Source organism: Argentina silus (genome assembly GCF_951799395.1).
Source record: "Argentina silus genome assembly, chromosome: 3".
Taxonomy (NCBI): domain Eukaryota; kingdom Metazoa; phylum Chordata; class Actinopteri; order Argentiniformes; family Argentinidae; genus Argentina; species Argentina silus.
The window spans coordinates 13,093,588-13,119,819 of NC_139657.1; the positions used below are offsets into that span (position 1 = coordinate 13,093,588).

Consider the following 26,232-nt stretch of genomic DNA (forward strand, 5'->3'; position numbering starts at 1 on the left):
GGAAAAAAGACACACACACACACACACGCACACGCACACGCACACGCACACACACACACACACACACACACACACACACACACACACACACACACACACACGTAACTAACAACCTGTATGTCATGTCAAAACACAAAACAGTGATTCTGCTCAATCGCAATGTTTATTAACATACTGTATGAACTGGAATGTAGATGTTATGCAACAAAATATTGTTAAACAAAATATGATTCATACAGTAGTTCTCCTCACAGTGGGAAGAGCAGGAAGCCAATGATCGAGCCCTCTGACTGGCTGTTAAATACAGTCCTCTGATTGCAGTAATATCAAGCCCTCTGATTGGCTGTTAAATACAGCCCTCTGATTGGCTGTTAAATAACGCATGGAACAGAATAAGGAATGGTGTCAAGCACACGTTCCATTCCATTCTATACATTACAATGAGCCCGTCCACTGATTTTCCATTGTATTGAGATTGTTTCTGTACCACAGTCAGTATGATGCCAATCCACTGAGTGAAGTCAATGCCTGTCTGTTTAATTGGTTGGAACTCAGTGATAGAAATTGAAAAATGTGATTGAAAAATGTTATTGATGCATATAGTTACAACACAAGCTTATGGGATTGAAGGTCATTGCACATCTGTGAGTGACCTGTGTGTGTGTGTGTGGATTTGTATGCGTGTGTGCATGCATGCGTGTGTGTGTACAGTAGTAGATCCTGATGCTGTGAAGAAACCTGCATCAGAGAAAAGGTCCCTGTGTGAAAAATGTCCTACTCATTCTACATTTTACTCTTAAACTGCAATAAGTTGCTAACATTTTTACAACAAGCAGGCATTTTCATTTTCAACAAAAGTAAGTTGTTTGTTTGAGAGTTGTTTGTAAGACAATGATCTTACCTCCCTTGTTAACAATATCCTATAATAAAACAATACCAGTACATATCATATACCAATATACAGTATATTTTTAAGGCTTTATGTCTATCAATATGTTTGAGTTTAACCATATAATTTGTTGTAATATATATTTCTGTCAGCCTTGTAAGCCTTGATTAGTGCAAGGCAAGCCACACTCATAGCCTCATTTTTACCACTCCTGATAGACTGCCACGTGGTGGAATGGAGATGCCACAGTGCACAAGTAGGTACTGTAGTTTAGAGGCTGATATGTAAGATGACGTAAATGCTTCCTTAAGTTTCGTTTCGTACTCTTGTTAATGATAAGGTGAGTGTGAAACAGAGTCCCTCATCTGTGGGTGAGGTAAGGTGAGGTAAGGCAGTATCTGTGGGTGAGGTAAGGCAGTATAAAGTCTCTGCCTCTCTTCTCTACTCTCAGTCTCTCAGTGTTTGCTGAATGCAGTGATGGTAAGCTTCATGCTTTTATTATTAAAATAAAGATGAGTAATTCTGAAGTTAGGTGTACGACATATTGATATATTATACTCTATTTTTCCAACACCATTTGATGGCTTACAGAATTATAATTGTATTTAACTCCTAGTTTTGCAACGTATCTACAATTTATCAATCAAAATGTATGTTTATATAAGGAATTAATTACAGTACAGTGTATGCTAGCTAAAATGTCTTAACTTTTTAAATGTGTGCTTGTCACTTGTCATTGCTGCGATAACATATACAAGATTGCACTGTTATGAAGTAATTATGCAGGTATATTACTTTTTGAGTACTTTTAAGGTAATGCACAAAACAATACATTGTAGCTGGTATATATTGCTTGGAGGATTGCAACAGAGCTAACAGGGCACAGTAGTTAAAGAGTGTGGACCATTGCCCTGTGTGTGGACTCTGCTGTATTGACTTAACCAGCACTTAAATGATGAACTCTAATCTCTAATGTATTAATTATTTGTTTGTACATCATATACCCAAGCCAAATCTCACGCAAGCACACACACACACTCACGCGTGCACACACACACACACACACACACACACACACACACACACACACACACACACACACACACACACACACCACACACACACACACACTCACTGATTCCCGATCACACTTCCTAATCATTACTCAAAAAACATGACTCAAGCAGCATACATCTCCCATGTGTTCTCTCTGCAGGCTGCAACAGATGAGCAGGATGAGGGAGATGAAGATGATGAAGGTGATGAACCTGACAATGGCTAACTGTTCTTGTTTTGAACAGTTAGTCTAGCTACTGCCAAGGGTAGCACACCAGATCTTCTTGAACAGAGGACTTGGTGGATAGAAGTCCATCTGAAGAAAAACTTGAAAAAGAGATTGTCTGAAATAAGGATGAAATCCTTCCACACTGGAGAAAGTACGATTGTACTGTATATATCGAAACATATTGTATATTGTATATTTCTGTCGCTTGGTTCTGTGCGGGGAACCATTTGAGGGAGATTGCAGGCTACACTGGTTAGAATTGTATTGTCATACTGCATATTAACATATTGGTGACATAGTCCTGTATATTTTCATATGTCATGTATTTGTACATAGATCTGACCTCCGAAGCCAGCATTTACTCACTAATGGAGCTACGGGTTGAATAGTCCCCAAACCTTAATGTGTTTCAAAACGAACCAAAGCTCCAGACTACAGAAGCAACCGAGACCATCCAAAGATACTCCACCTCCTCTTTTACTGTGGGTCGGCTTCTAGTTATCTGCGTTGTTTGGTTCGGCGGAAACAGAATATCATGACTGTATAATGCATAATGGCTGTACACATATTTATAAAAATCATACAAAAAACAAAACAAATAAAAACTGTAAAAACCAACATAAGATTGTGTGGTGTAATGAATCTGTTTTCAGTTGTCACTCTTCGTCATATTTTTCATGTCTTTCATACGGTATGACTCAGTGTATAGATTTGAATTCCTATTTAGACTGACAGTATAACATGAGCCAACACAAGTAGATTGCATGGTCCCCAAGGATGATCACTGTGTAGTAGTCAAAGAAGGCATGCCTGATATTCCTGATATTCCGCTTATGTTATTCTTCCTTGTCTGTCCTGTACAGTTTTTTTTTTTTTTTTTTTTTTTTTTTTTACAATAGTAGTTATTGGAACATACAGTACCTCCATAATATCACACACCCTGGAAATTAAAAGTTAAAAGCTAAGCAGGCTGCTGACATCACATGGAAAATGCAGAAATGTGTGCAGAAATATGACACTGCAATGGAACTTACTGAAGCTTGAGATTACATTTCAGCTGTATTCCGACTCTTTCATTAGGTGAACTTTCAGGGGTTTAACACTGGTATTCATTAACATTTTTATCTGCTTTTCTGAGTGATACCAATCAAAGAAATGTAATACCCATCAGTGAACACAGCAAACAATCCAAGCTCAGAGGAGGGCCATGTTGGATTGTAACAGGGGACTTTCAAAGATATGTCCCTCACCTGTGTGTGTGTGTGTGTGTGTGTGTGTGTGTGTGTGTGTGTGTGTGTGTGTGTGTGTGTGTGTGTGTATGTGGGCGGTGTCTAGGCCTCAGGAAAGTCCCTCACCTGACACCTGTACAGTATAAATTCTACACTCTGCTCTCCTCTCAGTCTTGCAGAGTCGTTTTGGCATTCACATTATTGCATTATTGTGTCATTAATAATGGGTTTTCTTTGGGTTTCATTTGGTGTCTAATTATCATTTCATTGATTTGTGTGTGCATTTGTGTGCCTCTTCACCTTTCTACACCCATTTGTTAACAATGGCCAGTAACTGTACACAATGCGTTGGTTTGTGTTGTTATTAGATTTTTATTCAACACTGACGTTCTTCATCACTGATGGGAGAATAACATAGTGGTTAGTGCAAGCGAAAGCATGAAATGATCGGGTCTCCGGTAAATTACACAGAAACATTATATCGCTATGAGTTAATAATATGCAATTTCGTGGACACATATTCCATGTCTGACATCATTTTGTGTCCCCGAAGACATAATTTGTTCTAAATGAAGGTTTATCCAAGGACATAGTTTCTCTGACCAGACAATAATTTCTACTTTTCCAAATTGAAACAACAACTTATAAGATACTCACATAATTATACTTCACATAATTCATCAGGCGGCAACATTTGTAAACATGTGTATTTGAAAATGCTTACATATGCTTAGTGCATTTATGTGGAAAAACAACCAAAACCATGGTACACCAGAGTATTGATGCATTCATGATTTCCTCACATAATTATTGCATTCGAAACCCATTTTAAAATACATTTTGCATACATTTTTCAAGTCATGAACTATATGTATGATGGATAACTGTTATTTAAATGTTTTGCATATACAGAAAAGAGGTTCTGGACAGCAACCAGAGCAAAACATACACAAACACAAACTCCAGAACATACTGTAAGTATTCATTTCTTAAGATATACATATTTTTGTATTGTATGGTAATTACTTATAAAAGGTAACTATGAAAAAGAATGTCCTTCTGCGATGCTTGGTTTTGTGGCTAGGGGGAACGTTTGAAGTGGGCTGATGCGGTTGAATTAATGGTTATGATTGTACATCCTCTCATACAGTACATGGAGATTATATGATATGTTATGTATTATCTTCACATGGTATGTTTGTACAGTACAGTATATGTACTGTATGTGGAGACGTATCTAACCCCCCACATCTCCCCTCAAATGGAGCCACAAGGAAACAATCCCCTACCTGAATGTTGTGTCTCTGTTTAGAAACAGCATTGGTTGTTTTGTCCACTGGAGGGAGGGTCTGTTGAGTAATAAAAAAAAGCCATGAAAAAATATGAAAAAGGCAATAAAAATTAAACTAACAAAACAAATAAAAAGTTGTTTTGTCTGTTTTATAATATTTAACTCTAAAATGTGCCATGGCAGGGGTCACCTGCAAAAAGCTACTGTTCAGATGACTGGATAGTTTCAACATCACAAGTTATAGCATACAATAGCAACTATAATAATCTCCAAGACACTTCCTCAAAATCATATGTGTCTGCTGGTGTTTGGGGGTATTAGCGTGGAGATGATTGATGCCTGAAGTGCGGCGATGGTAAATCTAAGCATTGCATTAATAACTTGCAATAACTAAGCAGATTAATGTTTGGTTAAAAAATAATACAGATACATCTCTAATGTCTCATAGACATAGCCTTACATTGCATCTAGTCCCAATGAACTATATGTACTTACATTTATGTATCTCTTGTCTAGGATAACATTTACATTCAAGTGTTCCATAAGATCAAACAAAATTCTAAAGTTTCCATTGATGAACAGTTATTGTTCATCAATTGATGCACAGTCATTGTTCTGAACAAATGTTTAGTTAATGTTGTTACTAATTGAGTCATCAGCCATCAGTTTTCTAAATGTGTAATGCTTTGTTCACAATATCACAGTCACAGCTGCCCAACACATTAAAGAAATGCCCAGATGGCTGAGAGGGATTAAGATCACGTAGACCTGGACCTGGCTATAGGTGTTATATAATACAGCTTACTATTATTTGTTAATGTCTGTTCTAATGTAATTATGACAGCTAATAAGGCTTAGAGAAGCTGGGTCAGTGGAGTGTGTATCCCGCTGCCAGTCGGACATGTTTTCTTCTCTGCTCTGCATGGATCTAGAATGTCGCCAGAAAGGTGAGACACTTTACAAGGAGGGGTGTGGGTTTTTATTGTCCATTCACTGTGTCAAATACACACAGGTGCATACTGTAACCCATAAGGGCTTGTAAAACAATACTTTTAGGGAGTACTGTACAATCAACATGTGAGCAAACATACTATAATATACTCTGTGTACTGGGTTACCAGATATGAACCTCAAAAATATAGCAATTATTTTGATCCATCAGTGAAATTACAGTTGAAAAGCAGGGATTTAATGGCACAATGGTGGCACTTCTTAGTCCATGAAAATGTGTGTCTTCTCTGAAAGTTGTTGTTATCAGGACACTCGCTGATCTACAGTATATTCAACTCCGGTACTTAAGGTGTTCCGTTCTGATTTGATAATTACACTGAAAGCTCTTTTGTTTTTCCAAGAAAATAATTGTCAATCTGCAACAACAAATCAAGCAACCTATTCCCTGTTCCAGTTGATCCCGCTTCAGGAGTCTGCACCAACTCACAGACTCACATGTGCAGTAGATGATTGTATGAGTCTGTCTTGTTGGCCCACTGGATAATACTCCTACAGCAGTTCAATCAGACATACCAGCAGGCACACTCTGGAAAAACCACATCCACTAACATACACAAGGCTAGGCTGAGGAACTACCCCTTGCTACGATACACGGTCCACTATGACCCTGCCAGTCCCGGTGCCGCGGCCCTCCTACTCCCAGGCCAGGGAGAACCTGGTGAAGGCCATCCCACCCAAGATCATCTGTCTGCTAGCCTGCGGAGGACGAGACTGCCGCTACGAAGGACCAGCCTGCTGGAGACCCAGCCAACAGGCCATCCAGGGCCTCTTCTCCCACTGGTGAGAGAGGAGTGAGAGTGAGAGAACGCACGAGAGAGAGAGATAGCTCTACATGAGAAGTAAATAAGAAGTGAGAGTGCTTGTGTATATTCACTGAGATAATCTAATCCTGCTCTCAGGGTGACTGATGACATAGTTGCAATGGCACGACCCTCTACTCGTCTCATCGAGAGATACAGCATCGTAGAGCAGTTCCAACGGTAAAAACATGACATGCACAGCACTGTATGTGTTTGTGTATGAAACGTCAGCTTATCCTCTCCCATCCTCTCAGCTGTGCATGTCGCTCCTTTAGCTGAGAGCACTGTCTGTGTGTTTGGGTCTATCTGTGTGTGTGTGTGCGTGTGTGTGTGTATGTGTGTGTGGACTGTGTCAGTTTGACCAAGTGTGACCCTGTTTTCCCAGGTTGAACATCAAGTCTATCATCAACATGCAGCTTCCTGGGGAGCACGCTCACTGTGGTCCTCCTCTAGACCCTGACACTGGCTTCACCTACGACCCACAGACCTTTATGGAGAATGACAGTAAACCATACACCACCACATTACAGTACACACAACTACACAATACACAACACAACTACACAACACACAACACATTACATATCTAAATTCTACCTACTGTACAGTTCACCTGTGTGTGTGTGTGTGTGTGTGTGTGTGTGTGTGTGTGTGTGTGTGTGTGTGTGTGTGTGTGTATGTGTGTGTGTGTATATGTGTGCAGTCTTCTTCTTCAACTTTGGCATGCCAGACTTTGGGGTGTCGTCCATGGTGGGAATGATAGATGGAGTGAAGGTGTTGGCCTTTGCTGTGAAGGAAGGAAGAGTGGCTGTACACTGCCATGCAGGCCTGGGGAGGACAGGTTAGTGGAAATACAGATACCGTACAGAGAGGGAGGGTATGTATGTTTATGTGTGGAGGTCTGATCTTTCACTACTCTGATCGACAGGAGTCCTGATAGCCTGTTACCTGATCTACACCCTGCGTATCAGCCCCAGTGAGGCCGTCCACTACGTGCGTATCAAACGCCCTCGCTCCATCCAGACGCGTGCCCAGATCAGCCTAGTGTTCGACTTTGCACGTCTGATGGGCACACAGCTGGCCCAGTACCCAGACCTCAGCCTACGCCATGGGGCCCACTTCACCCTGCTGCAGTACCTGCACCGCCAGGCCCTTCTGCTGCATGGCCAGGAGGCTCGCACCCTCAGACACACGCCCAAGGTCTGAGTGGTCACTTTAGCTCTTTATTTATTGGATTTATTTGATGTTATTGTCTTCCATAATATTTACCATATGTATTATCATCATTTAGGTTGTGTATCTGCTCTGTGGTCGTCTGTCCTGCCTGGCCCTGGGTCTCCGAGCCCCTGCGGAGGTGCATGCTGAGCTGGAGAAGAGGGCCGGAGTCCAGGCTCTGGGCAGAGTTGTGAGGGGGACCCTGGTAGCCAAGCAGTACCTGCCCCTGCTGCGGGAGGGACCTAGGGGGTCCTGGCGGGGCTCAGTGTCAGGGTCCCTGTCATCCTGGGATCAGCCTGAGGGCTTTCTAGAGAGGAAGAGGGAGGTGTTGCTGGATAGACGTAGCTACAGCGACTCTGACCTCAGCAAGATCACTGCCAGCCAGGTAAGAGGAGATAGAACACAGTAGTACATCACGCTACAACCACAAAGAGTATTTTGGGGGGCTTTTGGATGAGATCCCTCTCTCAGATAAAAACTCACTTTTTTTCTCCCCAGGATCATGAGCTGGACTCATATTGTTCTCCACTGGCTGGGAATGGGACAGATTGGTATGGGCTGGACCAGATAAGACCTGATCTGAGATCTATCAGCCCTGCCCTGGCCACCCCATCAGCAGGCCTCTGTAACAGCAGAGAGGACTCACAAATACTCAATCTCCCAGCAGGCAGTGGGACAATCAACAATAAGAGGTCAAAGTGCACAGCCAAGAGGACATTGGCATTTCTCAAATTTGGTTCCAACATTGAGGTAAGTGTCAGTGCACAGTTCTACTTATATGCCTGCTATTGTCATTCGGGAATGAAACATGGATGTGAAAATGGTAACGTTAGGTACAAATAGTAGGAAAAGAGACAGATTAATGTACTCAGAAAATAACTAGTACAAACAGAATGATAAATCAGGCCCATGCTGTCTGTCATTTCCTGTCCTGTGCAGTTATGCAGGAACCAGAGGAAGTCTGGACAGGCTTCAGTGGCTCGTACTGTTGCCAGGGCGATGGTGGATCAGGACCCCCCTAGGGAGACTGTTCTACAGAGGATAGCGCTGCTACAGGTAACCATCGGTCACAACTTTTTCGAACCGTTACCACAGGGTGTCAAATCTCCTCTATTTTTTATATCTGAGTTGAGGTGTAGCTCCATCATCTGGCTGATGGGTCAACATGTTGTATTGGTATACACATTTGGGAGAATATACTATATTGCAGTGTTCAGGATCTTTGGTTTGATTGATGAACTTTCACTTTAATATCCAAAGTGCTCAAATCCATTGAGTGTGTGTATGTACCCACAGGAGGAGCTGAACAGCAGCGAGTGTGGATGGGCCCTATTCGTCACTGAATCAGATCCCCAAGTACTCACCTCTCTACTGTGGACCTGGCTGGAGAAACTGAAGGTCCAAAATGATATCTAATAATATCTAATCAATAATAGCTGAATCGTCCTCATCGTTATCACTTTTGACTAACTAAAAGAGTACTCTTCATTTCTTCCCCTGCCTGTCCATATTCCCCTCTTTGCTCTATATCTCTCTCTCTCTCAAGGAGCCTGTTCTGAGTGCAGAGGATGTAGAGAGGTTGACCTCAGGAGCTCAACATGTGAACCATCTCAGTGTGCTTCAGAAGGTGAGAGACCCATTCAGAGTCTTAACCAGTTTACCTCTCTGCCAAAGCACCTCCCACCTACTGTATGTGAAGGGGAAGGCTGAGGACCAGGGAACATATGTTGCTATGAATACTCAAGGTTTATGTCTCTGTTGTCCCAGCACCAGTGCCACACCATCTCCTGTTTGCTAGGCTGTGTGGGTCAGGTGACCAGTCTGTGTCCGCAGAGAGAGGAGGGGGTGCTCCGACGCCTGATACAAGCACTGACCAGGGTGAGTGTGTGTGTGTGTGTGTGTGTGTGTGTGTGTGTGTGTGTGTGTGTGTGTGTGTGTGCCCACTGACTAGGGAGCACTGTTAAGATTGAGCGTATTAAAGGTAAGGCATGATAAAGATGATGATCTCTCTGTCCAATAGCGCCCTCAAGAGGAGATGGGGAGATACGCAGCACTCATGAGAGTCCTCAAGTCCAGCATCAAAGCAACACTCCACACCAACAACTTCTTCGAGCCTCCGACAACACAGTGACATCTTCAGCAGAAGCCAAATCATGTTAGCCTCTATCAAACCGGCAACGTTAGTGATTTAGACTTGACACTCTGTAAGACTGGGTATGTCAGGATATTCCCCGTCAGTGGGTTACTACCTGACTGTTTATACACTCAACAACACACCTTTAGCCACTTTGCCTTGCCAAACAACAATAAGTTGGCAAAAGCAGAAATAGACTGGACCCTTTTGATAACTTGTTAACTGAACAAACCCAAAACACTTTTGTATGAAGGGTCATATTGCAAAGTAGTGGTCAAATCTGTACTGTACACAATAAAAACCTTTGTACCTTTTGATGCCTGTGTCATTGGAGTTTTTAATGCAGTTCTGTCAACAAACTAAAATGTCCCAACAGATTTCATAAAGCCATAATCATCATGAATCTATTATGATGATTATGGCTTTATGAAATCTGTTGGGACATTTTCTCATAAATTCCATCAATAATGTTTACAAATATTTTTAGCAGTACATTATTTGGTTTGATTTGAAGCAATTGAACAGGCAGTTTATTGATGATTTTGATGACTGACATTCTACAGTCCGATTCTCTCAATCCATAGAATGGACACTTTATGTCAATGTATCATGGCTTTATAGCCTTGTGCATGCTTCCACCGACCCCATCATCTCCAGAGCTTGAATATAGTTTCAATATTCATGTAGGCCTATCTATTGATCTAACATGAATATGTTTGTGTTTCTCAAGAAGCCCCCCATCCATTTGCCAGTAATGCCTTTCAAAGAGCCATCTCTATGGTAACGTTGTCATAGTGAGCATGAGCACAACCAAAGTTCTAAACAAATCAGGGGGTTTGGGGTTAGTGCACGTGCAGTGTCCCAGGGAGCGCCTAGCCTCCGGAAAGACAAAAGATTGACCACAATAATACAGGTAGGCATATGGATTTTAAATAGGCAGAGATTAACTACCCGACGAACGATGGTAGATAAAGCCTAAGTGGAATTCGATGTTTAATGTTGCCTGTCATGTGATGCGGAGAAGAAAAGCTTGCCCTGTAAGCTCGACAGGGCTGTGGCATTGCTTGACTTAGGCCTACTGTTTTAGGCAGGGACTAAGTTATTTCACAATTATGAACTAAGGTTTCATGAATGCAGCATTTAGATGCGGTATTGCATTTTAGTGCCAGTGACAGTCTCAAGGAAATTCTAGGTTTCTGCACTTGCTACGGAGACTTATTGTAGCCTTATTAACAAACTGAAAATAAGTTACAATGTACACGTTTTACTTTGTAATGTGTTATAGCCTAGCCCTCATAAGCGTCTTTTGCTTTGCGGACTGCCGTTGCTAAGAAACTTTTGCTGGCTGTCAGCAGAACGCATCGCATTGTGACATAATAGGCCACTGACGTGTCACGTCATTATTGCGGCAAAGTTTTAAAACACACACCACACAGACACCGACACAGCTTCAGGCAACCAGTACTGACAGACCAGCACTAAAACTGAGGGTTAGTAATTTAGTAGTAAAGGTCTTATCCCTGTCTTTTAGACAGAACCGATCGGCTACTGTTCTATAATAATAACAATAAAAACAAGGCTCTTAGGAGGACAAATCGCCTATCCAATTGTACACGGATACAATGCCATACTTCTGTTTAATTCTAAAGTAAAAAGGCTCTCAAGAAAACAATTTTAGTGTTATTTGACCTATACTCTTTTCTCCCTCAGACTAATCATGTCAGGTACTGATGTTTGGGTTGGCTCTTGGAGGCCCCACAAGCCCAGAGGCCCCATCGCAGCCCTCTACAGCAGCCCTGGACCCAAGTACGCCTTGCCAGGGGCCACAGGTAAAACTCTACCTACATAACACTCTGCTGAGAGACAGTAATGACGCTGAGGAGACTGTATACACAAGCAAAATGCATCCATTCTCTTCCTCATCTTCTGTAATGTGTTCTCTTTGTCTCTCCTCACAGGTATAAATTACCACGATCCCAGGAAGCTCAAAGGGGCGGCGTTCAGTTTCGGAACGCGCCATCGCCAGTTCAGCTCTGACTGCTCCCCTGGGCCAGGTTACCTGGTCCCCTCCAACATCACCAGGATAGGGCGGGACGGGACCCCCGCATACTCACTCTATAGCCGCCCTAAAGACCCTCTGCTCTTCCAGACCCCTGGACCTGGTCAGTAATAAAGTCAAAAGTCTCAAAGTCTAAAAGGAAAAGTCTCACCAACTATTCATGAATATTTTACTCGTATTTTGATCGTATGTTTCGTGTTCTAGGCCGCTACTCCCCTGAGAGGTCAGGGAAGTCTGCCTACTATTCTGCTCCTGCCTACTCTCTGTCTGCTAGGAGCAAAGGATTCCGTAACGACCAAACACCAGGTAACACTCTCCATCGATATTCCGTCACTGCAGCTTTCAATTGTTCATGTAGACTGACAGATAGGAAGTCGTAGAATGTTCAGTGACTGAATTTTCTTTGTTGACTGACAGAATGCGATTTTTCCTCCCTTGTCCTCTCAGGTCCTGCTGCCTACATGCTGCCCTCTGTGCTAGGGCCAGCCACTGTCAACAAAACCTCCGCTCCCAACTTCTCCCTCCGGGGCCGCAGCAAGATCGGCAGCTTCCATGAGGACCTGCAGAAGGTGAGTCTCACTCGTCAAAGGCTGTCACTTCAAGATGAAAATCCCACATATCATATTATGAATCCAGTTTCTCTTATCGATGTGGTGTGAACTGAAATGTTGAATGTGCTCAATCGACCACAGACCCCCGGCCCAGGGACATACAGAGTGGTGGACCCCTGCACCTACAAGCACAAGCCCCCCCACTACAGCATGACAGGACGCAACAGCATGCCTGGAGACACCACCAAAAAACCAGGCCCTGGAGCTCACCACCCCGAGCAGGCAAGTCATCTCATCTCATCTCATCTTCTATTACTCCTATTATAATATGCAGTAATTATCTTCTTTTTCTAATCTGGAAACAATCTCTGTGGTGTGAAAGACCCTAACCTAACCGCCAGTGTCTTATTTCTAGGTAACCTTCACAAGGATCAAGGCTCCAAGCTTCTCTTTTGGAATCCGTCATTCAGAGTTCATCGCTCCGCTCATTGTGGAGGTGTCTGAATAAGAACCTGTCCCCCTCCTACCCTCCCCTCCCCTCCCCTCCCTTTCCTTCCCCAATCCCTTTTACCTGGAAATAAATATAGCAGTATCAATACTGCTCTGCACTGAAGAAAGAAGTTAGCCCTCTGTGCCTTACTTTGATGGTTGTTCTGTATATCAGCTGTATGCACATTACAATAGGACTTCCAATTGTGCTGGCCTAGAAGACAAGCGAAACTGACAATCATACTTGCCTGTCATTAGAAAAAATGAAAGAAGAAAAAGTGTTTATTTTATATTTGTATTATATTCATACAATATATGTTGCATATTTGTGGTTCAATGTGATTTTGATAACTGAAAGCATACAACCGTTATGAATATGTAACATTGAAAAAAAAACAACAAGCACAAACTCTGCTATATCTATCTGTGGTCTACCTTCTACTTTTACATGTCACTTATTTGTGTGATCTTGAAAAAAAAGTTTGGCCCATTATTGATTTAATCTTTAGTCTAGTTGATGCAATGCATTAGGCAACAAAGTGAACTTGACTCCATGATTGATATCATGCCAAAGCAAGGTTTGTGTGACCACTGTCAGTATTACAACTATGGTGACTTACCTACTTCCAGTACCAAAGAGGGAGGGGTTCGATCAGAGATTTGGTTTGACACTGATCTATCGATGTCTGATTCTCACAACCAAATATGATTTATGTTCACTGTCTTTGATGTAACATGCTCCTTTCAATTTTAATAATCAATAAATATATTCTCAAAGGTGACTATGGTTTATAAATTATTATGTTTTCAGTTTGTACCATTCACATACGTTTGTCGGTAAGATTTGCATCGCTTTGTTGGTAACTCACCTGAAATGAGAAAGGGATGGGATGAAATGAGAAAGGAAGGGATGGGATGGGAATTCTTACCAGGCAATTCTAGGGACAGCCTTGGCACAAGGGGCCCTTCAAGCGTCTATGCGTTGCATAGAAACTAGGCAGCTGTTTGGAAAAGCATCATGTTAGCAGTTACACCGGATTCAACAAGTAGACTATCATGTTTTAACTATCGGAACATAAAGCAACGAAACGAGAACATGATCATTGTAATAGTATGTTAAATGTCCGCGTTTCCGCGTTCTTGATTGGCGTTGGTATTGCAGCGTATACTGTAGTGGCTAAGGTTAGCTTAAAGAGCTAGCCTGCTAATCTGATAATAAGTTTGAGTTCGTCGCTAGCTAGCTCGCTCAGTAAGCCGTTGAGAGACACAGCTGATAGCAGCCAGCGAACGGTTGTCTCATCATAACAAGGGAGAATGGCTGGCGACGCCAGTGGCATCTCTGATCTGGACCAAGAGAAATATGACACAGACGAACAAGTCAAGATCATCTGCCTTGGCGACAGCGCAGTTGGTAAATCAAAGTAAGTCAACAATCAGAATGAAAGTCTAATCAAGAGCTTGTCAGTGACTGTCAGTGAACATAGAACGAAGTCTGGAGGCATCATATGAAAACAGACACTCTTATGCAGCTTTATGCAGCTTGACTAAAATGTCAGTGATTTCAGTCAGTATAAATAGCTGTTTTTGTGATAACTTCTGCAGCAGATGATGCTTACCACTGTCTATTATCTTTCAGGTTGATGGAGAGGTTTCTGATGGATGGATAGTATCCTTTTTCCAGAATCATATAGAGATCTACATTTCACACTGAGTGACGCTGTCACATGATTCCAGCATGCCTATGTTTGGGTGCTATGCTAGGGCATAACAAGGTATATGTAACACAACAGGACATTCCCCTGTCATATGACTTCATTCAGCAAGTATAGGTGTGGTGAAAGTAACATGTCTTATGTTCAGTACATCATACATCATTAATTTGGCTTGTAGGCTTTAGAATATGTGTTCTTTTACCAGGGATAGGCAGACCTGTTGCCCAGCTATGCAAACACATTTTTGCTCTGTGCGTTCCTTAACATGTTCTCCAGTCGTCCTCAACAGCTGTCAACCTACGCACTGACTCTCTACAAGTACACAACCACCATAGCTGGCAAGACTGTATTAGTGGGTAAGTGGGTTAGTATTAGTGGGTAAAGTACACTCACTGAACACTTTATTAGGAACACTATACTAATACTGGTTACGGCCTCCCTTTGCTCTCAAAACAGCCTCAGTTCTTCGTGGCATTGATTCCACAAGATGTTGGAAACATTCCTTTGAGATTCTGGTCCATGATGACATGATTGCATCATGCAATTCCTACAGATTTCAGGTGCACTTTCATGTTGTGAATCTCTCTTTCTGCCACATCCCAAAGGTGTTCTATTGGATTCAGATCCGGTGACAGGGAAGGCCACTGAAGAACACTGAACTCATTGTCATGTTCATGACCTCAGTTTGAGACGACTTTTGCTTTGCGACATGGTGCATTATCATGCTGGAAGTAGCCATGAGAAGATGGGTAAATTGTGGCCATGAAGGGATGCACATGGTCAGCAACAATACTCAAATAGGCTGTGGCATTCAAGCGATGATTGATTGGTATTAACGGGCCCAAAGTGTGCCAAGAAAACATTCCCCACACCATTACACCACCTCCACCATGAGAAGGTGTACAGGGGTTCCTAATAAAGTGTTCAGTGAGTGTATATTTCAACTGTCACTCCATGGTCGTCAGTTTTTGCTGTGCTGCTGCTAACCCCTTCATTGACATCGATGTTGTCTTTCTAAAATTGGCTGGCATGGGTTGAGGTTTTTTTAGCCTATGGAATACTAAACTGGTCGTGTATTGCTTTTATCCACAAGCTGCTCTTCTGTGAGCTGGTTGCCATGGACACAGAGGTAGCATGTTTCAGCTGTGTTTGTTTCTTCCCTCAGACTTCTGGGATACGGCTGGCCAGGAGAGATTTCAGAGCATGCATCCCTCATATTACCACAAAGCACATGCATGTATCATGGTAAGAGTTCAGTACTTTCTGAAATGTGGACACGACACACGAATGAACAAGGCGCTAGCTGGCTGAGCTTTTGGAAGCCTGAGATTTTGTATTTTATATTCCTGAATGGCACTCAATCTTTTATTGACTGTTAATGTTTATCCAGCATTATTAAGATAAACATACCCCCCTGTGGTCCATATGTCTTATTGCTGAATGATGGCTCTGCTTTTAACCTGACAGTGTAGCAGTGCTGTATTGGGTGAGCTGGTTTAACAGATAGCTGTGCGATGGCAGCCTCCACATCTGCTCCAGAAGCAGTGGTTGCTTTTGTTTATTGAAGTCGTACAGATGGAGCTTGGCCCGCTTGGACACATGGGGCGAAAGAAAACAGTTTTTCTGCTGTATTTCAGGCAATTGATAGTGTCAAGTCATTACTTGAATTGATTTTGCTGTAATCATTGGTACATATACAGTACCAGTCAAAAGTTTGGACACACCTTCTCATTCAATGTTTTTTCTTTATTTTGTATTATTTTCTACATTGTAGATTAATATTGAAGACATCAAAACTATGAAGGAACACATATGGAATTATGTAGTAAACAAAAAAGTGTTAAACAAACCAGAATATGTTTTATATTTTAGATTCTACTAATTTAGATTTTAGTAGCCAGCTTTTGCTTTGGTGACAGCTTTGCACACTCTTTGCAAGGTGTGTCCAAACCTTTGACTGGTACTGTACATAAAGCTGTTACTGTATAGTGGAACCTACCAATTTGTGAGATCCTTCTTCTAGCATTGTGACTGATTGAGTCCTAGGGTAGATTTGTTTTCTTATGATGACTGATGTATGACTGATTCACTTACTTTAGACAAATATACATGTTGTAAGTCGCTTTGGATGAAAGCGTCGGCTAAATGTCAAAAATGTAAAAATGTAATCCTGTGGGGTGGGGGGTATGCGACTGTCTGTCTGGATATGTTCCTTTGTTGTTTAGTCTTGTCTTGTATAGTATACTTATTAATGAAAATACACATTTGATCAAGAAAAAAAATCTATTGATTTGCAATTGTATTTCCAAGGTATTTGATGTCGAGAGGAAGATCACATATAAGAACCTGACTAACTGGTACCAAGAGCTGAGAGAGTACAGGCCTGAAATACCATGTGTGGTGGTTGCCAACAAGATAGACGGTAACTCATCCTTTATTTCCTTCTTTACAATCTAAAGAAAGAACAGTCAGTATTACATTCATATTGTTGTGTTTGTCTTGTTTTTATCTTGTCTGCAGCTGACATGAAGGTGACACAGAGGAACTTTAACTTTGCGAAGAAGCAGGGGCTCCCAATCTATTATGTATCTGCTGCTGATGGGACCAATGTAGTCAAGGTGAGTGTCTCTTCCTAAACACTATTTTCTATTTTACTGTGATATTCTATTTACACACACGCACACACGCACACGCACACACACACACACACACACACACACACACACACACACACACACAGGGCAAAACATTCTGATTCTAAATTAAGTCAACAAGATTTACATCTCCCAGATGTTCAAAGAAACAATCCAGATGGCGATAGCGTACAAGCAGAACTCAAGAGACTTCATGGATGAAGTGATGCGAGAACTGGAGGTATAGTAAAGCTTGGAGATTTGCAGACATTTCCAGTTAGGATTCTGCTCTTTGTGACAAATGTGCGGGTCGTTCTAAAAAGCGTCATACAAGTAGAGTTCTTAGATATTCTCTCATCCCTCACCCGCAGAACTTTGAGCTGGAGCAGAAGAAGGAGGAGTCATCCGACGCAGCTGAGGAGGGACTGAAGCCGGAGAGCCCTGAGTCTGTTTGACACTGTGGGACACCTTCTCCATGCGTTCTCAGAACATTGTGGACACGTTATCCTCGTCTCTCTGGTGCTGTGGATACCCCGACCCTTGTGTTATCCTGACACTGTGGATGGGCTTTCCTCATCGTTGTGTGCTTGGACTATGCCATTGGAAATGGACATGTTCTTCTTACGTTATCCTCATCTTGTCAACACGTTTCCTTACATTATCCTCATGCTATGGGCATGTCATAAGTCATCTCTGTGTTTGGACTCTGGTCTGCCAATGGAGAGTTGGATGTACAACCAGCAGTCAGACCATCACTCGCAGCCCTAACCTACCCTGCTGAAAATGCCGTTGGAAAGGCTGTTGAAACATTTTTTTGAACAGTCTCATGATAGTCTTACAATGTCTGTTTGTCACAGAGGGGCTGATTCAGCCTGCTCTCTGCTGCAACAAGTTGTCCCCTGACGCAGACTTACTGTATGAACCTGTCCAAGAGCTGCTTGAACGAGGAAATCTTTTGGTGTGAGCACCTTCTTGAGGACACATGAATGTGTGTGAAACAGATAATTTATTATTAATGGAGAGATAAGAATGTGAAGTATGGTGTAACTTGGGACAAACACGCACACACGCACACACACACACACACACACACACACACACATGCACACACACACATGCACACACACACGCACACACACACGCACACACACCCTCTCTCCCCCCTCCCCTCCCTTCTGGTACATGTGTTTGAGAACAAAAGCAAAGTTAACCTGTGAATGTGAATTATCTTTGCTACTCCTTTATCTACTCATCAGCTTTTGCACTCTGTGATGTAACCAGTGTGCAGTGACAGTGGAGTACATCTACCGGCTGCTATCGTCTCTAAATGCTACAGTGTAAAGCCAGGGCTTTTATATTAAGTGTCTTTTAAAAAGTGAATGAACCATGTGATCCATTAGTGACTGTATTGTAAAGTGTGTGTTGTCGGTGTGTTTTTAATCGTCAGTGCTTGAGACCAGGTGGTATTCATGAACCAGGATCAGTGAGCTCATAAACTGTCATACATTCTCTGAAACAACTCCATACAGCTCATTAAAATATATATATGCTCTTTTCTCATACAGTAGGAGGCTATATATATATATATATATATATATAGCCTCGTACTGTATGAGAAAAGAGCATTAGTAATCTTGCTTTGTGAAATATTCTGTTATGGCAGTAAATTTCACCAACAATTCATCTCACTCCAGTTATTGCTCAGTGCATAAGTAGACAGTTCATTGAAAATGTTGCAGGAATACTGAGGATACCTCTGTACAGTATCTTCAACGAAGGACCACTTACCTGAGATAACTGATCCAGGTGTCATACCACAGGTCATGCGTACAGGAAAGTACAAGCAAATCTTGTCTTCACCTGTAAGATTGTCCACTATGTCCTGTGTACTGTGAATAAAAACATGAACATGACACTGCAAGCTTTGCGTTTGGTTGCTTGTGTGCTTTTCCCCTTGAAAAATGAACATATTTTGTATCGATAAACTACAAAATAAATAATGTTGAAACATGAGTTTTGTGTGTATTGTGTTGTTCCTGACAGGAAACTATGAAGTCATACCATACTAAACATCAGTAGTGAGACCAATAAGAGGAGGGCACACACAGTTCATCTTTTTAATTATAAATTTATTACATAATATAACAAACATAGATCTCTGTGGTGGAGGTATCACAGTCGCAACATCTGTGGACTTGCCTCACCTCTCCCTTCCTCCCCTTCTCTCTATTTGTTCCCATATAAAGAATAGTAAGACTACGCTTCTGTTGGTGGAAAGCCAATGATACTGTACACGTTGCGGAGGATGTGTGTGCGTTTTGAAGAGGGTGGGACTGCCTCCAATATTAGTGCATTTTCATTAAGAGTTTTCATCCAAGATATTCAATATCCACTCGTTTGGGATTTGAAATGCCAGTGAGAAAGCAAGTATTAAGTAGTAGTACTTTCCCTGACAACTACAGGACTATCTTTGATTAAGCGCAGCAGACCCCTATCACAGTTGAACAGCATGCATCCACTCTTAAGTAAGCTATGAATACAAAGCTCTGTGAAGTGTTTTTACATCCTCTAATACTGACATGACCCCAATGGTCATGATTAACACGGTCTGGAGAAACACACCTATAGCACCAAAGTGAACGCCACTGCTCTACTCCAGTGAGTGATCTGGACCCTTCATACGTTCACCACCGACCTTTAAATCCAATTTGACTGAGACACGCGCTCCACTGGATTTTCCCCACCTTACTATTTCACCCGTGAGTTATCAGTCTCCCATGTTTTAGATGATGGTTGGTATTTCAGCCATAGTTTCCTACATAGAGCTCCTACAGCACCCTGTTGCATCCTGCTCTCTCCTGACTGGATGATGAAAGCTATCACACCCTTGCTATCGACGATGGAATCGTGTTTTCTAAGGAATGGATTTTGGAACAGTACTCAAACAGGGACTGATGGTCTGTATATGGAGTCGTACAGTAGAAATGTACAGACAAATGTAGTACAGTCATAATACCCAGTCACTGCCAGAGATGTCCATGCTGACCAGAGCCTGCTGACGTTGGTGGTCAGTGATAACTCAGGGGGGTCCAGAGGCGGGGGAGTTTAGATCTGCGAGGCAAGGCTGAGACATGGCTGTGATAGATCCACCATTTGAAACTTCACAGTGCAAACAAGGAGAAAATCGACAATGAAAGAAATACCCCTTTTAATGATGATAAGATCACTAGATCCAGTGGGTTACCAGATCCCGGTGGATAAAAAAAAAAAAGTATACACCGCTCCCTCTCACCATGTAGATTGTGCTTTGTTGATTAGAAAATAAGATGAAGTTGACCCTACAGAGAAACTCATTTTTGTGAATGATGTGTCTGTTTCACCTTTCTTTCTCCTAGTTTCATTTTGCATCTGTCTCTGTGGGAAATTTACAAAGGGATCCAACTATGGCTCCATGAATGTACTGTTTCTTTTTCTAACCAGAAAAGCAACTGGAGTCTTAACTGCACATGTCTTCAACATCGGTGTGTGTGTGTGTGTGTGTGTACATGTGTGTGTGTGTGTGTGTGTGTGTGTGTGTGTGTGTGTGTGTGTGTGTGTGTGTGCGTGTGTGTGAGCAAATCAATGTCAGCATCTCTCATGAGCAGATAGACAATCTGTATAACAACCCTCATCACAGTTAAACCAAGCAATATTTTGATACCTTGTCTCAAAATAGAAATAGAAATGTTAATGCAAAGCTCATAAAATCAGGTCATTTATCAGGTTATATATTTTCCTTTACAAAACATAAAAATGTCTGTATTTCCACCCTAAAAAGGTGCTGTACATACAGTGGAGGATCTAAACAAATGTCTGTAGTTCTCAAGATTTCCAGGAGATGGCACCATATTATTGAGTCTAACAGCTCAAGAACGTTGTAACTAAGGTAGTCCTAAGGAAAAGAAAAATATACAGTTAAAAGTGTAATTATTTTTTGGCACATGTTTGTTCCAACTTTTTGTTCATCCTCATCAAAACAATGATCACCTCATGTAGCATATCCAACATCAGAAATTGAAAGTCTGAAAAAGGAAAAAGGAGTTCAGCCCATATACAGTATATCGCAGAGTGGAATGCGCCAATGCATCTGGTTGTGGGGAGATTTGTAGAGAAGGGGGGGGGGGGGGGGGGGGCACCAGTGCCTACCCTTTAAGCCACAGCTCAAACCCAGCCACAAATTGGGCCTCCAGACCAGAGTTACAGGGGCTTCAGGGGCTCGTGCGGAATGAAAAATAATAAAGCATGAAGTCTTATCTGATGTTGTCTTCTCTCAACACCTCAATAACTCTCTCCCTCTCTCTCTCTCTCTCTCTCTCTCTCTTTCTCTCTCCCTCTCTCTCTCTCTCTCTCTCTCTCTCTCTCTCTCTCTCTCTCAGGCTAAAAGTAAATGTTGTCCAAGTTTAAGACCAAATACTGTAGAATAGATAACACAGGATTTTACAATGTTAGATCTGGAGTCACTGTGTTGTGTCTGTGTCTGTATGTTTGTGTCTGTGTGTTTGTTTCTTTGTGTGTATTTGTGTGTGTGTGTGTGTGTGTGTGTGTGTGTGTGTGTGTGTCTGTTTGTTTCTTTGTGTGTATATTTCCTTTGATGGTATAACAGTAAGGCTACAGTGGACTACTTCAAGAATTTAGACCTTTACATCTCTCTCTCTCTCTCTCTCTCTCTCTCACAGACACACACACACACACACACACACACACACACACACACACACACACACACACACACACACACACACACACACACCACACACGCATGGTGTAAATGGATGATTATACAGAGAGTCGGGGTGTCCAGATGCACACTTGCGCTTGGACGATGGGTGGTTTTAATGCTAGCACCTTGTTTTGTGCAAATCATCCCCTAGATCATAGTTCAGAGTTCAAGAGTTCATAGAAAGAATAAAATCTCCTCACACCTTTTTCCACAGGTGGTTAACTATGCATATATGCCAAACATTCATATATAGATCTATATATATTTTAGTTTTTCAAAAATGTATATGAAAACTATCATATATACATTGCTTGTGATTAGTATAAAAAAAAGCAAATAGTTTGTTCATATTTACAAGTGTAAGTACTTTTGAGAGGATAGAATATTTGTTGTTTTTCGTTCTCTTAATGTTCACTCTGAAATCCACGTTTGGTGAGTGAATAGAAAAAATCTGCTTCTAAGTATCATATTCCACAAGCTACTAAATCCACCTACAGTACACGAGGGGGAAAAAATCAACAAACAATTAAACAAAAAGTACAACACAAACAAACCAACAAACAAACAAACAAACAAACCCAAAAGCCCAAATAAGTCTGAGGGCATTTTACTGGACTCAGAGTGAGATCATCAGTGAGATTATAGTGAGACAGTGAGCGCTAATCCTTCAACCTTGACCCAACATTAAAATGTACCACCCACTTTTTCAAACTCATAAAAAATAATTCACAGAGATAGATCGGACTGATGCATGGCTCCTTGCCAAGGATCTCAGCTGAGCATAAAGGTTCGATGCTGCTGTTCAGGAGAGGTTTAAGTGGTACAGTAGTAGTGTTAACCTGGTCTTCTCCCAGAGAAAAATGATGGATCTAACAGTGTGGTTGCATGATTAACCCTCACTGTCTCTGACCTTCCAGAGTGGCTACTCACATGAATACAATTGTAGATTTTGTTTTGTAAAGACCTTCCTAAAGACATCCCATCTCCCAAACCTGACTTACTGCAAGGACTGTGTGTGTGTATGTGTGTGTGTCTCTGTGTGTGTGTGTGTATGCGTGTGTGTGCTAAATAGCACCAGCAGAAACAAGGGAACAGGGGTCTTTAGAGGAGTGGGGGGAGGTGTAATCACTAGGTTGCCCTGCAAGAAAGGACGGAAGTGGCAATATTATCAGAACTGGTGAGTACAGTATATGGGCAATTTATTCTTGCAATTCATACTTATTTATTTATTTACTTACTTATGATTAGAGTTTAGTGGATAACATTATGGTAAGGGTTATGTTTGATTAGGTGGTTAAAAACTAAGCCTGGTGGCCGGGGTTTGCCCTTTAGGACTATTCCATTGGTTACATTGCATCAGGCAAGATAAATCAAGCAATCAAGTGCCACGATTCCATCCTTTCTATGATGGCCTGATTAGTGATGATTGAGTTTGAGATGGCTTCCTTTCCCTGTTACCTCCTTTCCTAATCCCCTCCTCACCCCTATCTGATCTCATGTGGAAAGGTAGGTGAAAACAATCCACTGATTGACTTGCTTTCATCTGTCTAGTTCTTTTAGAGCGGTGTGGATGCAGGAAAGGAAAGGAAACGAGGAGAGGAAGCCACTTTAGACGATTGAGATGCTGCCATAGACCGTAGCCAAGGCAACAGGCATGGGGGATGGGGGATGGGGGATGGGGGGTCAACTAGAATCAGCTAAAGTTCAACTGGGGGTCACGCCCTCACATTATGGGATGCCCTTAGGTATGACGGAAGACCGGAAGAAAGTGAAACAATAAAAACAAACAAACTCTCTTTCCAAGACGTGATGCAACTTCTCATGCTACTGTTCAGGAAAGGGTGACCATATAAGGAAAGTTCATCAACAATGGATTTTATATATATTACCATATATAGGTTTAGTAAAGTTGTATACTTATGACAAAATTTCATTTTTATATATCTATATACTTTTTTCTTTCAAATATATATATATATATATGTATATAATTGGTAGAAACGAGTAAATTATTGGTGGAATAAATTCAAAGTTTTCTCTCTGCCCTAGAAGTAGGAGACAGGTGCTCTTTTATTCATTATATTTCTTCTTTGCAACGTTCTGTATTTTTTCTCAAAGCTATTTAAATACATATATATCATATCTATCTATAATATTCCCTTTGGAAACCCAAAGCAAAATGTTTGATTATGAAAAAAGCCACTAGTGTTGGTTAAACATTCTCCAAATATAATAGATAGCACAGTCAATCCGTGAGAGGGTCCCAGGGCGGAGGACTTATCTCCTGTGGTCTCCTACACGGAGCTCCGCCTCTGGACTCAAACGTCTCCAGTAAAACACAACGGCAGGTAGAGAGGAGAAACGCCTGTGTCATTACTGTGTCAGTAGTGTGTACATAGTCCTGTGTTGTGTTCGTTATTGTTGAAATATTTTGAAAGGCAACTGAACCTTCCGTTTGGAACGAGGTACTCCTCCTTTACTCAAACAGGAAAAGCCTTCAGAGGCCAAATGAACTGGAGGGAAAGAGAGGGAGGATGAGAGGTAGAGAGGTCTGTGGGAGAGCTCACGGGTGTAATCAGGGGAGCCACACAAGCTTTCACAAATAAAACGTTCTGACTGGAGCTCATGCAACATTCTCTTCTGCAAAGAACAGACCATGCCCCAACCAGAGGACTGATCTGATTGGGTCGCTGGCCATGAGGTGGGTGGGCAGACGAGGGCAGGGGAAAGGGGAGGGACTTATTGATTCCTCCCCCTATAATTCAGTGCAGTGCTAAGAGCGGGTTATGAACACAGAAACAATAACTTAAACTTCTAAAAACAACAGAAGGAGAACGCATGAAAGCCAGTGTAAAAGGGGAGTGGTATTACTCTTTCTCTCTCTCTGTACCCTATCTCTCTTTACTGTACTTCTCTATCTCTCTCTCCCTTCCTCCATCCCTCTCTTTCTCTCTCTCTATCTCAGGGCGGGGGTCAGCTCTCCAGCAGCTGTTTGAGCGCTCGTTCGATGTTCATGCGATGCCCGACACGTGTCACCCCCAACTCTGCAAAATCATCCTTGGTCAGAGCTGGGAGGTGAGAGCCCTCAATCTCATGCTCCTGGAACCCTGCTCTGTGCTCCCCCAGGTTAATACTCTCCAGCCAGTCCCCAACATCATACTTGTTCCAGAGGTGAAGGGGTTTCTGGTGGAAGGGCCTGAGGGCAAGGAGCGGTGACCCGAGACCAGGGGAGTGAGAGGGGGAAGGGGATGGGGAGCGGGAGCGGGCGCTGGAACTCCTCATCACAAAGCGGACCTCTTTGGGCTCGTGGGGCAGGCTGAGGCTGGAGGACTTGAGGATGGTATGGGGAGGCGTGGTGGGGGAGATTGGTAGGCCGAAGCCTGGGAGTCGTCCGAGAGGGTCTCCCCGGTCCGGGGAACCTGAGCCTGGGCTGGGGGTGCGGCGGGTGACAGGGTAGCGGCTGCCTGGGCGGATGGTGTAGGTGGTGCCATAGCTTCTCTGGGAAATGGTGTGAAGCTCTCCTAGACTGCTGAAAAGTCTGGAAGAGAAAGAGGAAGAGAGAGAGAGAGAGAGAGAGAGAGAGAGAGAGAGAGAGAGAGAGAGAGAGAGAGACAGAGACAGAGACAGAAAATTAAAGAGACAAGGAATGAGATGTAGAGAAAAAGAGAGAGAATTGGAAAGTTATTAGACCAACATCAACATGTTTTTAAACAGTTTCACAAGTGAAAAGAGATATCTTTACTACTGCAGATCCTTTTATCCCATCACATCAATGAGCCAACCAGTGTAGGCTGCAGGGTTAGTGACCGTTAGTCAGAGCAAGCTAATTAAACTCACAGCAACACCAAAGGCAGCAGACTCAAGGGCTTCAATTAATTTGGCTGGAGCATGATGCTTGCAGCACCGGGGCAGTAAGGTTTGAATAAGACTGTGGCTGTTAGTCACTTCGGATGAAATGTCTGCTACATGATAACATTATCATCATTATACTATCTCAGTTTTAGCGTCAGATCTCAAAAGCGGGCTTTGAGGATCTGTGGCACTTTTCCCTAACAAGGGTGTAACAGCGATCCTCACTTTGATGAAACAATCACTTCGGTTCTTCTTTTCATGTCCATCACTCTCTCTTTCTTTCCGTCTATCTAGATTCCTCTCAGACTCCACCTCTTCAGCGT

The 26,232-nt window shown here is 42.3% G+C and overlaps 4 protein-coding genes across 4 annotated transcripts in view; 3 read left to right on the forward strand and 1 right to left on the reverse strand.

Moving 5' to 3' along the window:
* Window positions 1-6,306: 6,306 nt before the first annotated feature.
* Window positions 6,307-10,011, forward strand: LOC310802160 (protein tyrosine phosphatase domain-containing protein 1; the record flags this gene model as incomplete). The annotated part of the gene is made up of 12 exons (XM_083666452.1): window positions 6,307-6,485; window positions 6,605-6,685; window positions 6,891-7,009; window positions 7,209-7,346; window positions 7,434-7,705; window positions 7,797-8,105; window positions 8,219-8,470; window positions 8,660-8,776; window positions 9,017-9,118; window positions 9,267-9,347; window positions 9,488-9,598; window positions 9,741-10,011. The coding sequence occupies 12 exons, from the start codon at window positions 6,307-6,309 to the stop codon at window positions 9,849-9,851; spliced, it is 1,872 nt and encodes a 623-aa protein (XP_083522578.1). The 3' UTR covers window positions 9,852-10,011.
* Window positions 10,012-11,571: 1,560 nt separating this feature from the next.
* On the forward strand, window positions 11,572-12,972 carry cimap1b (ciliary microtubule associated protein 1B; the record flags this gene model as incomplete). The annotated part of the gene is made up of 6 exons (XM_083665798.1): window positions 11,572-11,683; window positions 11,813-12,016; window positions 12,118-12,219; window positions 12,361-12,482; window positions 12,606-12,746; window positions 12,880-12,972. The coding sequence occupies 6 exons, from the start codon at window positions 11,572-11,574 to the stop codon at window positions 12,970-12,972; spliced, it is 774 nt and encodes a 257-aa protein (XP_083521924.1).
* Window positions 12,973-13,962: 990 nt separating this feature from the next.
* Window positions 13,963-19,246, forward strand: rabl2 (RAB, member of RAS oncogene family-like 2). The gene is made up of 8 exons (XM_083666218.1): window positions 13,963-14,374; window positions 14,590-14,619; window positions 14,942-15,021; window positions 15,831-15,910; window positions 16,976-17,087; window positions 17,186-17,283; window positions 17,456-17,539; window positions 17,670-19,246. Exons 1-8 carry the CDS (start codon window positions 14,268-14,270, stop codon window positions 17,751-17,753), a joined length of 675 nt encoding a protein of 224 aa, XP_083522344.1. The 5' UTR covers window positions 13,963-14,267; the 3' UTR covers window positions 17,754-19,246.
* Window positions 19,247-25,030: 5,784 nt separating this feature from the next.
* The window catches only part of shank3a (SH3 and multiple ankyrin repeat domains 3a), a gene marked incomplete at both ends in the record, with an annotated part of 157,277 nt that continues 156,075 nt past the window's right edge, over window positions 25,031-26,232 (reverse strand). Inside the window, one exon of the mRNA XM_083666096.1 lies at window positions 25,031-25,595. Within this exon, the coding sequence (XP_083522222.1) occupies window positions 25,031-25,595 (565 nt within the window). The remainder of the gene's footprint in view (window positions 25,596-26,232) is intronic.